Below are 14,927 nucleotides of genomic sequence, written 5' to 3'. Positions count from 1 at the left end.
AAAAGTCTCACTCCTTCTCTGAGTCACTAACCGAAAAGTTAACACAGAGACATTAAACACATAAGGGATCATTCCTGACAATAACTAAAAAATAAAAAAAGGCTAAAAATAAACTCTGACGCTTACTGCAAATAAAAATCCAAAAATCAAGTTAGAAATAAGATGCTGTAAAACTTAACTAAAATTTATCCAGTTTTAAGTTTTTTGTCACAGTAACCTAGTGATTGTTTGTACATGCAAGTTACATTGCAAACTGCTTAGCTAATAGCTAATTAAGCACACATTAATGGTGCAAATTTGTTAAATTCAAACAAATACTGGGGGAAAAAATACAAATAGCTACATCACAACAGCCCATTTGATAAGCTTCTAAGGGGTCTTGTTTTTTTTCTGTCATTGGTCTGATTCCCAAAATAGGCCCACATGTTGGTGTTAGCATGTTTCCATCAATCACATTAGCAAAAATATGTTTGACTTCATTTTCACACAGACGACCAATTTCACAATGACCTGTGAAAAAAAATGAAAGCAGCTCTTTATGCTAAAAATAACAAAAACAAAACTGAAATCCGCTTTAAAACACAAGTACAGGATAAAATGACAGGAGGACAAGCAGATTCACAGAAAAAAACTGTGGTAATTGCAGCTGTAATTATTACTGGAGTGTGGGTAAATTATTACCCACATATTAAAATCACTGACCAGTGTAGGCAATGCTGAAATATCCCCAGGAAAGGAATAAATCCTGTCCAAATGGGGCCTAAGTTAGTTAAGGCAGCCTTTATGTGTAATAGATAAGCAGAAGTACAATAACTCAGCTTTAACCTTATCCACTAATTTAGACATCATCATCATGATTGTGCTTTACAGCTCACAACTCATTAGGAATAAATTGTACACCTGCGCAGCAATAATAATCATGAAGTACTGATGGGGGGCACACAGGCCTGGTAGCGCTCCCTTCACTCTCTCTGACATTGCTTTCTCCCATTTGGCAACTTTGGTACTTTTAGTTGCTTTTGAAGTAACACAAGAGTCCATTAAATGTGCTGACATATAGAGGAAAGAGAGGCACTTGGGCATCTTCAGCAAAAAGGGAAAGCGTCATTACCTTACCTGCCTCCTCCTCACACATGCACAGAAGTTGTCCACCGAGGGCAACAATAGCTCTGTCGGTGCATATTTTATGACAAAGATGAAAATAGTTGACTAGAAACACCAACAACAGCGGCTCAAAAACTGCGTGGAGCAGATCTAATTGCCTGCTTAGACAGCCTCATTTCTATGCAGCTGGCTTTGGAGAGTACTAACCTGTACCTGGAAGCACTGAAATTTTAAAATTGGTGTCTATGTGTGTTCCTTAAGTGCATTAGGAAGCAAATTCATCCATTTTCGTATACCAAGCTGATACAACTGATGTGACAATTATAATGAGTGTGCAGGAATCTGTTTTCTCTGTTACTTTTGTTATGTTGTGCATTGCAATGTTTTACATTCTTGTGGTCAAAATTAAGAAAAAGTAACTAAATTAATGAATTTCTGATTGTCGGGCTGTAGTGTCAGTGGGTTGGCTGGTTCCAGAAAACAGTAGACCAAAGGTTTGGCCCAACTGTCACCGGTGTATAGAGAGATGAGGACACAGACAGAATAGGACTACTTAATGGAAGCAACAAGAAGCCTCTGACACAGATATACTTTCAAACTACTGCTGGAATGCAAAAGATGGTTTATTTACCATCATTTGGTAGAGGTGATTTCTATTAGGCCATCAAAGGTCCCTGAATACCTACAACCAATGTAACCATAGTGGTCTGACACAACCAGTTGGCCATTATTTGAGCTAGACATTTAATGGATGCTCACTAATGGGTACTAGACTAAAAAAAACTGGATAATTGTTGTCCCTTTGCAAAATAGAAGACACTAGAAGCTTTGTTACATAGAGACACACTTTAAGTAAGGGCATTTGGCTAATTAGTATAGTGGCCAGGGTGACAGCTACTGTGCCTGACAGGCAGGGACTTTTACCATAGCCCTCTGCACTAACATATTTGCTAGCTTGGTTGTCTCCTCTGTTTTGGAGTCCTTTTTTCTGTTTTTTGAAATTTTACTATTGTCAGATTGCTGTAGGTCAACGACACAAATAATTAGTGCTGGGAATCATTTTGAAAAAAAATATGACACAGGTATCATTATCAGTACCCTTAAAGTAATACTGGTTCAATATCCCAGCTCATTCTCAATCTGAACTTGGTAAATACATCTACTCTGTCAGTGCTTTCAACGAATGACCATGATGCCAGAAGCCACATTTCACATCCCCCATGAGAATTCAGCTGGATGGCATCAGCTGAGAACATGGCTAGACAGAACCAACAGCCTTGTTATTTGTCATGGGGGATGGTAGGACAGCACCAGGCTTGTCCACATGATTCGTGCACGGTTGGTATCACTTCTGAACACAGAAGGACAGAACCGGTCATGTGTGTATGAAACATAGAAGGAAGCTGTCAGACTGAAACACTGCTGGTTACAACGTAATATAAGGAGTGCAGGTGCGCTTACAGGGTGGACAGGAGGGGTGGTGGATGAGTCCCACACAAAACTAACTTTAACACGGGAGTGCAGTGTTTACTTCCCGTGTGGATATGAAATATTTTTTCTGTACCTTATCATGTGTCTCTTTTGCCTAAACTGAACCATCCATGACTTTCTTGCCTAATAGCAACCATCATGATAGTTCACCCTGGTTGTCATGTGCTCATGTTATGTAAACAAAGATGCGCTGTGTCATCCCACAATGTGCAGTTGTTGACATCACAGTAACAGCATCCCATAGCATAAACAGGTGATGTTTAAAACGTCATTAGTAAATGCAGAAGATCACCGACAGAGCAGCATAATGTGACAAGTTGGGATGAGTACTGAAGCCATAATTTCAAAGGTTTCGGTGGCATATTGGCAAGCTTAATTGCCAAATCACCAGACTGTATGACTTGTAATGTTAGCTGCTGCTGCAGGAGTGCAAGCTCTGTGGTGCGTACAGTTGATATGTATCTGTTTGGCTGCACACGCAGTGACAGGACTAACTGTAAGCATCACACAGCTAACTGAACCTAACAGTTATTTACAGGTTTAACAACATAGTCAAGGTGTTTCATTGTTGGTGTGAGTTTTTTTATAACTGTTTAGTGAGTTTGTTATCGTTGTGTTAGTGCTTGCTAACTGCGGACACCTTGAACTGACCTTTTGAGATCAGCTCTGGAGACTACAGAAAGGTTTGCTGATCGGGTGCAGAGTCAGGGTGGTCTGGGATTAGACCCATGGCTCAAAAAAAAATCAGATGCAGGTATAATTTAACCAGAGACATTTCAATACTCCTACTTAGCACTAGGTTCTTTTGGTCAATAGCTCAGAGGTATGAGTCACCCAGCCCAACAAATGAATATGTTGAAATTAACACGAAAGGTTTTCATTCACTCACTTGACTTCTATGAGTCAAATTTCCCATTTTAAACACTGGTGTGACCAGGCCTTAATTGGGATAGATTTTTAAGTTAAATTTCAGTGGTGACCCACCAATATCAACAGGCCTTCAGACCTAAAAGAGGATCGTGTTAACAAAGGGGTTCTATTGCAGGGTGCTTTTTGTGAGATTGTGAAGTACAATCCAGGACGACCAGTTTGAATAATACATCAATGAGTCTTGAGACTTAGCAGGTGGTAGAAAACTGCACAGTAATGAAGTCCTCCAACCTAGATGGCAAAAAAGGTTCTAAAACAATCTCTCCGAGCATTCACTGATCTGACGGCCAACAGCGATTGTCAGTCCCTTTTATTATGCATGTAACTGATGTGACAATGGCTCATTACTGTTTTCTATCTGACACCTTTAGGGGCCGTGTCCACCAAAGCTTTTTTTTATTTTTCTTTTAGTTCTGTGCTTTTTATTCAGAGACTTGCAATGGGAGCGCTACGTATTTATAATGCGCAACTTCAGCCATTCAGTCATAGTGGAGGAGAGCTAAATAGCCTACCAGGAAGACAAACTGTCACATGTGACATGTCCAAGTGCTGAGCAACAACAACAACAACAACAGCAACAACATCAACAACAACAGCAACAGCAAAAGTAACAGCAACAACAACAACAACAGCAACAACAAAAAATGAGTAGAAATATGTTAATATAATGTATAAGTATTGTAAAGTATATAAAGTATACAGCCTATAAAACATTTCTTCTCATGAACCCACACAGACTGGTGGTACATCCTCTTTCCCTGCATGCTTTAGCCTTTCACTCATCCAGAGCAGCTACTCTACCTTGTGCCGACATATTTACCGCCGTGGATAATCCGTATCATAGCAACAAGATGCAGTGAAAACGTCTCAGATGAAAAAAAGACCGCATCTCCAAAGCCCTCTCAAATGCTCCCACCTGGACGTTTCCTGAAGAGTGTCCAACATTTTCAGCCATGAAAAAAATGGCTTGGTGGACTCAGCTTCTGATGGTGAAGATAGCGTTAGTTTAGGAAAAAAACTGTCAGTTAAAAGAAACTGACGTTTACTGTGGGTTTATGACAGGATGTGAACTGAGGACTCTAAAGTCGATGATTTGATACTCAGTCATCCACTCTGACCTCCCCTTTAAAGAGCCAATCACACTGAGACGCATCACACCAGCCGTGACAGCTCCAAAAACGCCCTGAAAAGTTGAAAATATTTTAACTTTTATGCATGCCCAAAAACCACCAGAAAAAACCCATTGTGCAGCAGCAAGAGAGGAGCACCTGATAGGCGTGCTGTACCACGGGGAGACAATGGTTTTTGCTGGTGACGCTTTTCTAGCAACACATGTAATCGGCCCTCATTTATGCTACTTATAACTTCTCTTCATACTACATCTGCATTTGCTTATAAGACACACTAGTCAGTCTGAAAATATACATGTACTGAGGCTATTTTTTGTGTTTGAAAACTCAAATCAATTTTTTTCTTCCCTTCATTAATACTTTGATGTACAATTTTAAAATATTAAAAGCTTAGATTAGCATTGCATCATTTAGATTCCAAAGTAATCACTAGGAATATGGGACTGCGAATATATGGCCGATGCAGCATGTAGCCAGATGACATTGCCAGACGACCCTACTTTTTTCATTTTTTTTTGCGAGAACCCCTGCTGTACCAACACAGTGATCTCATTAAAATTAATTTAGGAGAGCTTTTGTTTTGGACGCAGCAGTAATATGTGAACATGGCCTTAGACCTTTTGACTCTTTATTGCTTTGATGAAAGGCCGCACAGACTAGCTGTGAAGATAAACATCACAGTTTCCACTGAAACCATGTTACTGCCTAGGAATAGGCCGTGAAGTTTTTAATATTCCAACGCCGCCATTTGGAGCTGCCGACAGTGCCTAGTGCTGCTTTCTGCTGGGTGTTTGGGGCATTCACTCTTTGTTCTCACCCTCTATTATTGATAAAAGGGTTTGATTGAATGCTGTTTTCCTCCCTTTTGTTTCTCTGATTTGAGCTCTCATAGCTGGAAAGCCACTGTGGCTGCAGGTGTGCACAAAAACAGTGAAGGTCAGACAGAAAGAAAATCTGCTTCGTCCTGAATCAAGAAAGAAAAACTTCCCAAGAGCCGTGTTGGTTTTCCACAAGTTGTGAATGAAGCAGTTAACCCTTTGAAACCTGGAGCAATATAATTATTCCTGTGCTGCTTTCAGACAGCTTTCAAGAGTATTGAAACGTGTGACTCCTGAGGAAATTGGTGCAATTTCTTTGCAAATTGCAAAAAATGAGTAGATATATATATATTTTTTAAAGATAGGGAATAATGTCTAGGAAAAAAGACAAAAGCTAGGGAAAAAAATATATTTATAATTATCATAGTTACATATTAAAAATTATGTTATGGAATTATAATACATTTTTAACCACTTTTTCCAAGTCTTGTTTGCCATGTTCGTTTTTCATCTTGATCTTTTTTTTAAAAAAAACTTTCTCTGTCTTTTTTTGTTTGTTTTGTTGTCCTTGTTTTTTTCCACTATTTTTTGGATTTTTTTTGTCTGTATTCCTAATTTCTTGTTAATTTTGGGGTTGTTCCTTCTTTCATCTTTCATTGCTGTCTTCCCATGTTTTTGAATGAAATCAAGCCATTTTTTTTCAGGTTTCAAAGGGTTAAAATGAATGATTGCTCAGACAAATGCATGAGAGGGGACTGTGATGGATGAATACCTTCTGTTGTACTCCTGTGTTGCAGCTTTACAATTACAATCCTTCCAGATAGTTTAGAGAAAAATAAAACCTGCAATATGAGCAAAAGTGATAGTATTTTAGTTTGTAACTTATTTTTTAACTTATTCTTTTTAATAGTGTGTTTCTTTTTAAATTACACTGTAGCTTTCTGTCTTTGAAATATTTATTAGTATCTCTCTTTGTTTCTTGTTTGTTTTTCTCTGTATTGTCTATTTTTGTACAAAAGAAAGCCTTGTGTACCTGTACTGCCTGTACATATACAAATGGCAAATAAACTTTAAACTAAAGAAGACCTCTGAATTACTGTGCACTATGTGCTCTTTGCCAGACATAAAGTTTATTTCTGGAGCGACTAACACCACAGAATTGCTTTTAATTGGGCTGAGAATAAAGCATCCGCTCAGCCAAGTGTGGAGGAAAGTGAATTATGGTCTGAGGTCAATGGAAAATTTCCAAAATGACATTTCAAAAATGTCGCTGCCTTCTTTTTTTCTTGTTTATCATAATGGGATAATGTCTCTCCATTTCATCAGCTGTAACCTCTCTTTCATTTCCTGCATTCCTCAATCTACACTCGTGTAACACAACTCCTACACTCTACCCAGCTATAGCAGCCTGGTCGGCCAGAGGTGAACATGAGGAGAGATGGGAGTTTGTGATGATGACAGTGAACGCAAATGCACACAAAAATACTTTAGATTGATATGAAGTATTTGAGAAAGAAATATGGTTTGATTTCGTAAAAATAAAACAACAAACAAAGAGATGTATGTTGAGGTTTCACACTCACACCGAAACATTCACACCAAACATTTCTGTTGATTCATCGTTGGAAGGGCATTTATATGTCAGAAAAGAAAAAAAAAAAACATGGATCATAACTCAGGGTTTAGCCACAGTGTCCTACAAAGACCTGGGCCTTGTATTCTTTTACTGGATTATTGATAACTTTTGTCCAATGAGTTGAAAATATCTCAGGGTCCTTGGGAGTTTTACAAAGGGCATTCCTGATGTTGTCAATGATTAAACTTGCGTGGTGGCATTCAGTGGCTCTCTGTGATTTCCCGCCTGCTATAGAGCAGTGAGAGATACATTTTTATAGATAAAAGATGTGTGCAGCTCGGCATTGATCACAGTGCTGCTGCTAGTTCAACACCTAATACCTCTGCCTCATGCTTCATTTTTATTGGTATGTTTTCCTGGTGGCAGCACTTCATATTTAACCGTGTCATGGCGTTTGAGTTGATTTTCAATGATACTGAGCAAAGAAACAAATAACTTAATATTTTCTTGAGGCAGCAGGCTATGCACCTAAAAGTCAAACTGAAATTTAAATCAGCACGTGTCGCCATGTTCTGATGTTTTCAATCAGTTGCGAATTTTTGGTACTGACCAAACAGTGTTGATACTCTGATTTGATTGGAACAATATATGTGTGGATTTGTTACATCATTTCATTTGAAACGGACTAACAGGCAGTACTGAATGGATTACATACTGACTGAACCAATTGGTGGCCAATTTGTTCAGCAGCTGCTTATGACCTCCCGTTACTAAACTACATTTCAAATGTTGTAACAAACATTACTCAGCAATTTGGCCAAAAGAGCAAACCATACACAGATTCCATTCAAAACAACTACAGTCCTGAATCACAAAACAAAAAAAAAATCTCTTTTCTTTTTTACTTTATTTTACTTTACATTTTATTTTGTTAATTTTATTCTATTTTATTTTACTGCACTTTATTTTATTTTTTTTATTTTATTTAACTTTAAATCTTTATTTGTTTATTTTATTTTATTTAACTTTACATCTTTATTTGTTTATTTTATTTTATTTCACTTTAAATCTTATCTCATCTCATCTCATCTCATCTCATCTCATCTCATCTCATCTCATCTTATCTTATCTCATTTCATTTAATTTCACTTTAACTACAATAGTCCCATTCTGGACATGTTTTTTAGTGGACCATCACTCTCCTTGCACAAAATACAATGCATTTTTACACAACTGTTCATATGATATCCTACGAAAATCCACACAAATCCAACAGTTTGTATCATACGAATGAACACCGCACGAATTACGTTGCATCATCAACTTACAGTTACGTCCTTAACGAACAGTTACATAATTAATGCACAGTTATGGAGGTTAAATTTAGGCGAGTGATGCTACTGTGGTTAAAAGAAGTTAAAAGAAGCAGGGGGAGGATGTAGCTTGACCCAAAGCTCACTCGGTTCCGAACATGTGTCTCTTTGGGAAAGTCCTGGGGTAAAGTTGGGATTTCTGTGACCCACCTGCCACCTTACGAGTTCACTCGAGACTGCTTCCTTATTTAATCCAGTCAGCGCATTTGTCATATGACTTTTAAAATACATGGTGTATTTACAAATTTGGCGCATATTTTCAGTAGGAACAGCTTGCAAAATAGGTATGTCCTTATCAGTGAAGGTTTCTTCACATGCTGCATCACAGCCACTGTATCGATGAAAATAAATAAACACAAGAATAATCTCAAACTTGCGATCTATTTCCCTTAGTTTTACATGCATAGCTGCAATAATTGCATGTTGTGCTCTGAGCACTGGTGACCTACACAGTCAATATCGAGTCTGAACGTTTCCTGTGCAGACAGACATTTGAGTGAAGCTGCCGCTCTGCTTGTGCATGCAAGTATGAATGCTTGCATAAGACACCGTTTTATCACATTTTAAAAAATGTAAAGCTTTAATGTCATAATAGGATATAGTATTACACAAAATGTGACAAGATTGCAAATTTCAGTTTGACTTTAAGGTCCGTAAGGTATGATTTTTTTTTTTTTTATGTCTTGATTTATTGTTTTGTTTTTGTAAAGTTCTGCTTTGTTTTTCAGGTGAATTCAAATGTCTTGTATAAAATAAAATAAAAAAATAAATAAATAAAAAAAATAAACTAAAAAATAAAATTTCCCTCCCCCCCAAAAAAGAAGCAGAAATATTTGATTGTAGGGTAAAACTTTTTTCCTGAATACCACAGGAACAACAAAATTCCTTTGTGCTGCTGGTAGTGGGTGTTTAATGTGATCTATTTTGTTCTATTCTCTGTCAAAGGGTGGAGGTATGGGAGAGAGCGACTCACCACGGGTGTTGCTGGAGAGACGTTTGCGTTGGCTGGTGGATGTGTTGTGTGGTAGCAGGGTGTTCTGCTGGTGGTTGCTGTCGATGGGACTCGTGGCAATGATGTTGTCCTTGTATTTGTTCATTAGGGCCAGCTTGGTGTTGTCACTCACTGTGGAGAAGTGGAATATAATTACAGACACTGGGAAATAAAAGCTAGGAGGAGCAGAGGCAGCGACTAAAAGCTTTTTCTCTGAAATGAGTACAGCCACTGGGAGAAAAAACAACAATAACAACAACAACAAAAAACATGTTATTCTTGGCTGGGTGTTGAAGGTTTTAAAACCACAATGTAGCAAGCATTAAGTATAGTAATGCTAAGAAAACACACCCAGTATGTTGTTTACTGGGGGAGAAGTCAAACAGCCCAAATTAAAGAGTGGTGAAAGCTGGCATGAAATTAAAACTCATTAAGGGAATATACAGAACGCCGTCTCAGAGGATGAAATCGTCTATTTTAGCAAATATCAAGAGACGATGTTCCAGGAAAAACAATTTAAAAAACTTATTATCAAACATGATTTCTGTAATAAAACCACCACTACGTCCTCACTGAAATATATCTACAATTATGTGATGGATTCTCATTAAATCGTCCCCAGGGGTTGATTCCAAATGTTCTGAGAAGGTTCCCACTTTTACTGTTAATTTAATTCCTTATTTGCTCAGAAATAGATGGTAACAGCAACTTCTGTGTAAAACAATTAAAAAAGCAAAATTAAGTTCAGGAGAGCAGCACAAGAGTGAAATGTTTAAGTATTATTTAAAAGAAAATCTCATCTCCAGTCTTTTATAAACACGTTATATATAACAATAGTGTGTGGAGAAAAAAAAGGAATGCAGTGGGACGCAACTTTCATGACCACTGTGATCATCTGCAGCTGATTTATTGGATTTTCCCAAAAACAGCTAAAAGAAAATTGGGGATGCAGCGTTTGTCATTTCCGCTCTGGAACACGCTGCCTATAGATATCAGAGAGGCCACCTCGCTAAATATTTTTTAAAGAAAATCTATAAAATATATGTCTTCACTTTAGCCTTTAACTAGCTCTGACTAAACGTCTTTGCCTTTTGCTTTGCACTCTCGCACTGTGGCACCTCTTTAAAATGTTGTATTTCCTTAATTTTATGCATTTTATACACTATTTTTAGCTTTATTTTTATTAATTTTATCTCATTGGATTTTTTTTTTCCATCTTACATTTGCACTCTGCGCATTTTATTTTTATCCTTATTTTGTCTTACTTTTGCTAGTATTATATAGAGGGTTTTATCCATGTGAAGAATCATTTTTATCTATTCTGTTCTGATTTTATTTTATTTTTACTTGCAGATTTCATATCTTTATGTCTTCTATGTCTTTTAATGTGAAGCACTTGAAACTATGCACTATGAAAGGTGCTTTACAAATAAAGATTATTATTATATCATTATATAACTTCATGTGGGTATTAAATGTTATTCATGTGATTTTGCCATTAAAGATCAGCTTGTGATATGTGGCGATTTTATTTTTGTTAATAAAGTAACTGTATCGTTTTGTTTCATCCTGAGTGAAAGAGGGTTAAAATATTGGAACGTATTTTGTTTTAATATCTACATTTCATCTGTGAAGAAGAATGAGTTTAGGCAAAAATATTTCACTCTGTTCAAACATTCAAACGCATTTATGACACAACAGGTTAATGCTTTCAGTTTTATCGTGACCACTAATGGAAGCAGAGTTTCTCACACATTCATTTATTTGTGGCGGCAGGCCATAATTAAAACATCTGCCACCACATATTGATTTTACATTTCTGGAGTTGGACCATTCAAGTGGGTTTGGACCCAAAATTAACTCAATGATTCACACACATTGACAACTATCAGATGGATCACCATTAAATCCTAATTTTAATCACTTCTGTGATTTGGCCTTAAAAAAGTAACCACATTCTAAGACTCAGCTGTACTTTGTGTTTTGTGCTAATGCTAGCATGCTAGCAGGGTAAACTAAGGTAATGAACATGGTTAATATTATACCATCTTAGCAGCAGCATCTTAGCACTGTCACTGTGTGTATTTTAGCATGCTGACATTTTTTTCAAAGCACCAAAGTGCCTCTGTGCAGCATCAAAGAGCCAGAAGCATGACTGCAGGCTCTCAGGCTTGTTTGTCCCTAATTCCTGACCAAAAAAAGAGCAAACATAACCTTAACTCCCTAAAAACTGAGCAATTTGACTTCAAGTCAAGACAAGGCACTCGCAATGACTCAAAAATTAGTTATAAAATATATATTTTTCCTGAGCTGTTTTTCTTTCTCCGTCTCTGGCACTTTTTTCAATTTTCAGGTCATTTCTTTGTCACCTTTAACTGACTTTTTTTGCAGATTGTGCAGCATTTTTTGCCAAGTTGCTGATTTAATTTTTTTCCTGTGTTTTTGAAAGAAATTTAAACCAATTTGTTGACTTTTCAAAGGTTTATATACTTGTGAAAAGTGTCTGAAAGCAGGACAAAACTAATGCCGATACAGGTTTCAAAGGGTTAAGGGAGAGTGGAGCTTAAAAAGTTGTGCAATGTAAAGGCAGTAAAATCAAGGTAAGCTCTACCAACCTTGAATAAACTTAAAATAACTATTCAATCAATGTATTCCAAGTCTTAGTAATGTAACCATATGTTTCAAAGTACAATACATAGTTCTCTCAAAAGATGGACAAAAGGTACATCTGGTATATTTAAACTTTTAAATGAGACACTCAATGCAACAAAGACTTGTTTTCTTTTTGACTAATATATACTTTACAAATGACTACATGCATGAGTTAATTATTCACTTGTTTATATATGATTTCATTATTCTAAAAAGTAAGGTCAGGGAAGGCAGAAAAAACACGGTTTCCTGAAATCTTTTTTTATTTCAGTCCACATTTCCAACGCCGTTTTCTGAGTGACCTCTGCAATTGTTTACATTGTTCAGTATTCCATGCATGGCCCCCTGCCTGCATTTTCTATTGCTCTAGTCCATCGCATTAACCACCTTAAATGCATAATGCGCAGGATTACTCCGCTTCCATCACCTGGGGAGGGGCTGTTTGGATTTTATAAGAACACCGTGTGAGAGCGCTGATCCCTTGATGAATCTGAGCGGTGAGTGAATGTGCTGCTAATTGAAATTCAGAGGGTACACCTTCATCAAACCTGCTCCACTTCATACAGTAATTCTCCTGGGAGTGCTGCTCAACTCCAACGTCCACTGATTATGAAAAATAGGATCTTCTAGAACTAATTCATGGCAGGTGCATAAGCCTTTTGATTATTTCAAGTGTGAGGAATAAACTCTTTGAAAGAAAACCTGTAGTTTGATATTCCTATCTGGTATACCCTCTGCATCAATCACACAACTAATGTTCTTACATTGATAAGGAAAACTGCCGAACAAATGCCTCAATTTGCTGTTTTTAAAACTGTGTTGGCATTGACAGTGTTTAAAGCCTTCATGTTTGTGAAATTCAACCCATCAGCGTACATTAATTTAAATGATTACTTTACACCTATAGGAGAAAATAACACATATTACGGTATTTAATTGAAAATCCCATTACTTCTCTTTGTTTTCACACTAATTATCTTAATTATTTGATTGGTGTTGATGTAATTATACTGTTCCCTGCTTAAAAAACAATTTGTATCCTATGTCGTCCTCTGGTGAATGCAAACTTTTGATATACTGTCTTCTTGCTTTGTTTTTATTAAAAAATGTATGGCTGTGTAGGAGGAAAATAAATGAGGCTATCAGTGAGATGAGTGGAATCTTCCACCACAGAATCTAGTTAGTTTGTAATGTGAAATGATTAGAAAAGTTTCATATTGGCACAAAATTAAGCAGCACTTCCCTCCCCTGGTATCATACCCCCTGTTCATTAATTACACAAACTTTATGCTGACAACGCATTATTTTGCAATATTTCTAAGTCAAAGAATCTCAAATAATTAACACAGTGGTGGTTTAAAAAAATGGAAAAAAACATATACCTTAAAGATTTAACCCTTACACGGTTTCTGGGAGATGCACACCTTTGACAGGCTGTGGATGGAGGGGTGTTGGGGGTTGCTCTTTATATCATGAGAAACACTGAAGGGGGAGATGGGTCAACTACTCAGGTCATGTGACTTTACGGCAAAATTTAAAAATATTCTCATCACTTGTATCAAAAGTAATTCTGCGTGAACAAAGTCAATGGCCATAAGGTAGGTGTTGTTGTTTTTAATGTTAATAATATTTTGGGGGGGATTTTGTTTATTTTAAGGATGATTTTATATCTTCTCTATACGTTAGGTTTTGGCAAAAAAGTACTTGGTTAGGTTAAGAAAAAAATATAATAGATTGGGTTATATCACGTGAACTATGTGACATATCTCACAAATCTCAGGTGACACACATCTTATGTGACATTAGGTATGTGACATAATTCAAAAAAATAAAAATCCGCACTTCAAATGGGACACAAACACGGGGCTCCAAGGTGAAAGTCCTTTGTTTACGAGGACACTTACTGGAAATACGACATATTTTGTATGTGACGCATCTCATGTGACACGTTTGTTATGTGACATAACTATGTGGCATCATTATTTATTTATTTTTTTGTTTGTGTGTGTGTGTGTGTGAGGGGGTTCTGTTATTCTTTTTTTTTAAGCATTTCACATGGGCCACAAACGGTCTCCTGGGTGAAAGTCTTGGAACTTGGAACTGAGCCAGTGTTAACAAAATTTGCTTCACCTGTGTTTTCCTTGCTTGTCTCCTATGAAAAAGTTCTATATTTACTGGTTTTGTTCTCAATACCACCTGAGGGATTTATCTGGCTCTTAAGATGCAGGATGTACCACTTCTTTCTGACTTTTTCTGTCTGTGGTTTGGCTCGGGGCACCTGCATTAGCAGTCATTTGGGGTGTGGACACCTTACAAAGTCAGCACGACCAGTATTCACTCACTCACCTTTCAGCTCTTGTTTACTCCCCTTCGACTCCTGAGAGAAAGATTTGGGTATCTACATTCTTCACCAGCTACTTTCTGTCTGCCCTGTTTTTGGCTCTGCTCTGTCTCTCTGAGTTTGTACCTACAATTGACCCATTTCACATAGAATAAAGTCTATCTGATTCATTGCTAACATAAAAAGATTGATTAGTGGAGCTTCAAGACTGTTTGCTGTTTTCTGACCTGGCTGTTTGTGAATCAGTCAACTTACCAGGTGTGAGGTCCATATTATTCTTGTCATTACAGCCCTGGAGGGAGTCCAGGGTACGGGTGACTTGGCTGGCAAACTCCTCGCCACCATTCATACATTCCCGCTGCAGATGGTGACGCAGGTCGGTAATGTCGTACTCGTAACTGGGGGCGAGGAAGAAATCAATTAGTGTTACATTATCTTGAGTTATCTAAATCAGAAAAACACAACAAGCGGCTAACATGCTTGGTGAAGCAGTCGAGGTTTCAAAGTGTGACAGGACGTAC

The 14,927-nt window shown here is 37.3% G+C and overlaps 1 protein-coding gene across 2 annotated transcripts in view; it reads right to left on the bottom strand.

The window, feature by feature from the left end:
* astn1 (astrotactin 1) overlaps positions 1–14,927 on the bottom strand; it is a 513,900-nt gene that overhangs the window by 390,579 nt on the left and 108,394 nt on the right. For both annotated transcript variants that reach the window (XM_088085587.1, XM_042497522.2), the window contains exons 6-7: positions 14,662–14,804; positions 9,396–9,545 (exon numbers count right to left, since the gene is read on the bottom strand). In XM_088085587.1, the coding sequence (XP_087941713.1) occupies positions 9,396–9,545; positions 14,662–14,804 (293 nt within the window). The remainder of the gene's footprint in view (positions 1–9,395; positions 9,546–14,661; positions 14,805–14,927) is intronic.

This window comes from Plectropomus leopardus, chromosome 12, assembly GCF_026936395.1.
Source record: "Plectropomus leopardus strain MGB_pleo_1.0 chromosome 12, ASM2693639v1, whole genome shotgun sequence".
Taxonomy (NCBI): Eukaryota; Metazoa; Chordata; class Actinopteri; order Perciformes; family Serranidae; genus Plectropomus; species Plectropomus leopardus.
The sequence above is the reverse complement of the archived record's forward strand: the minus strand, read 5'-3'. Positions and strand labels throughout refer to the sequence as shown.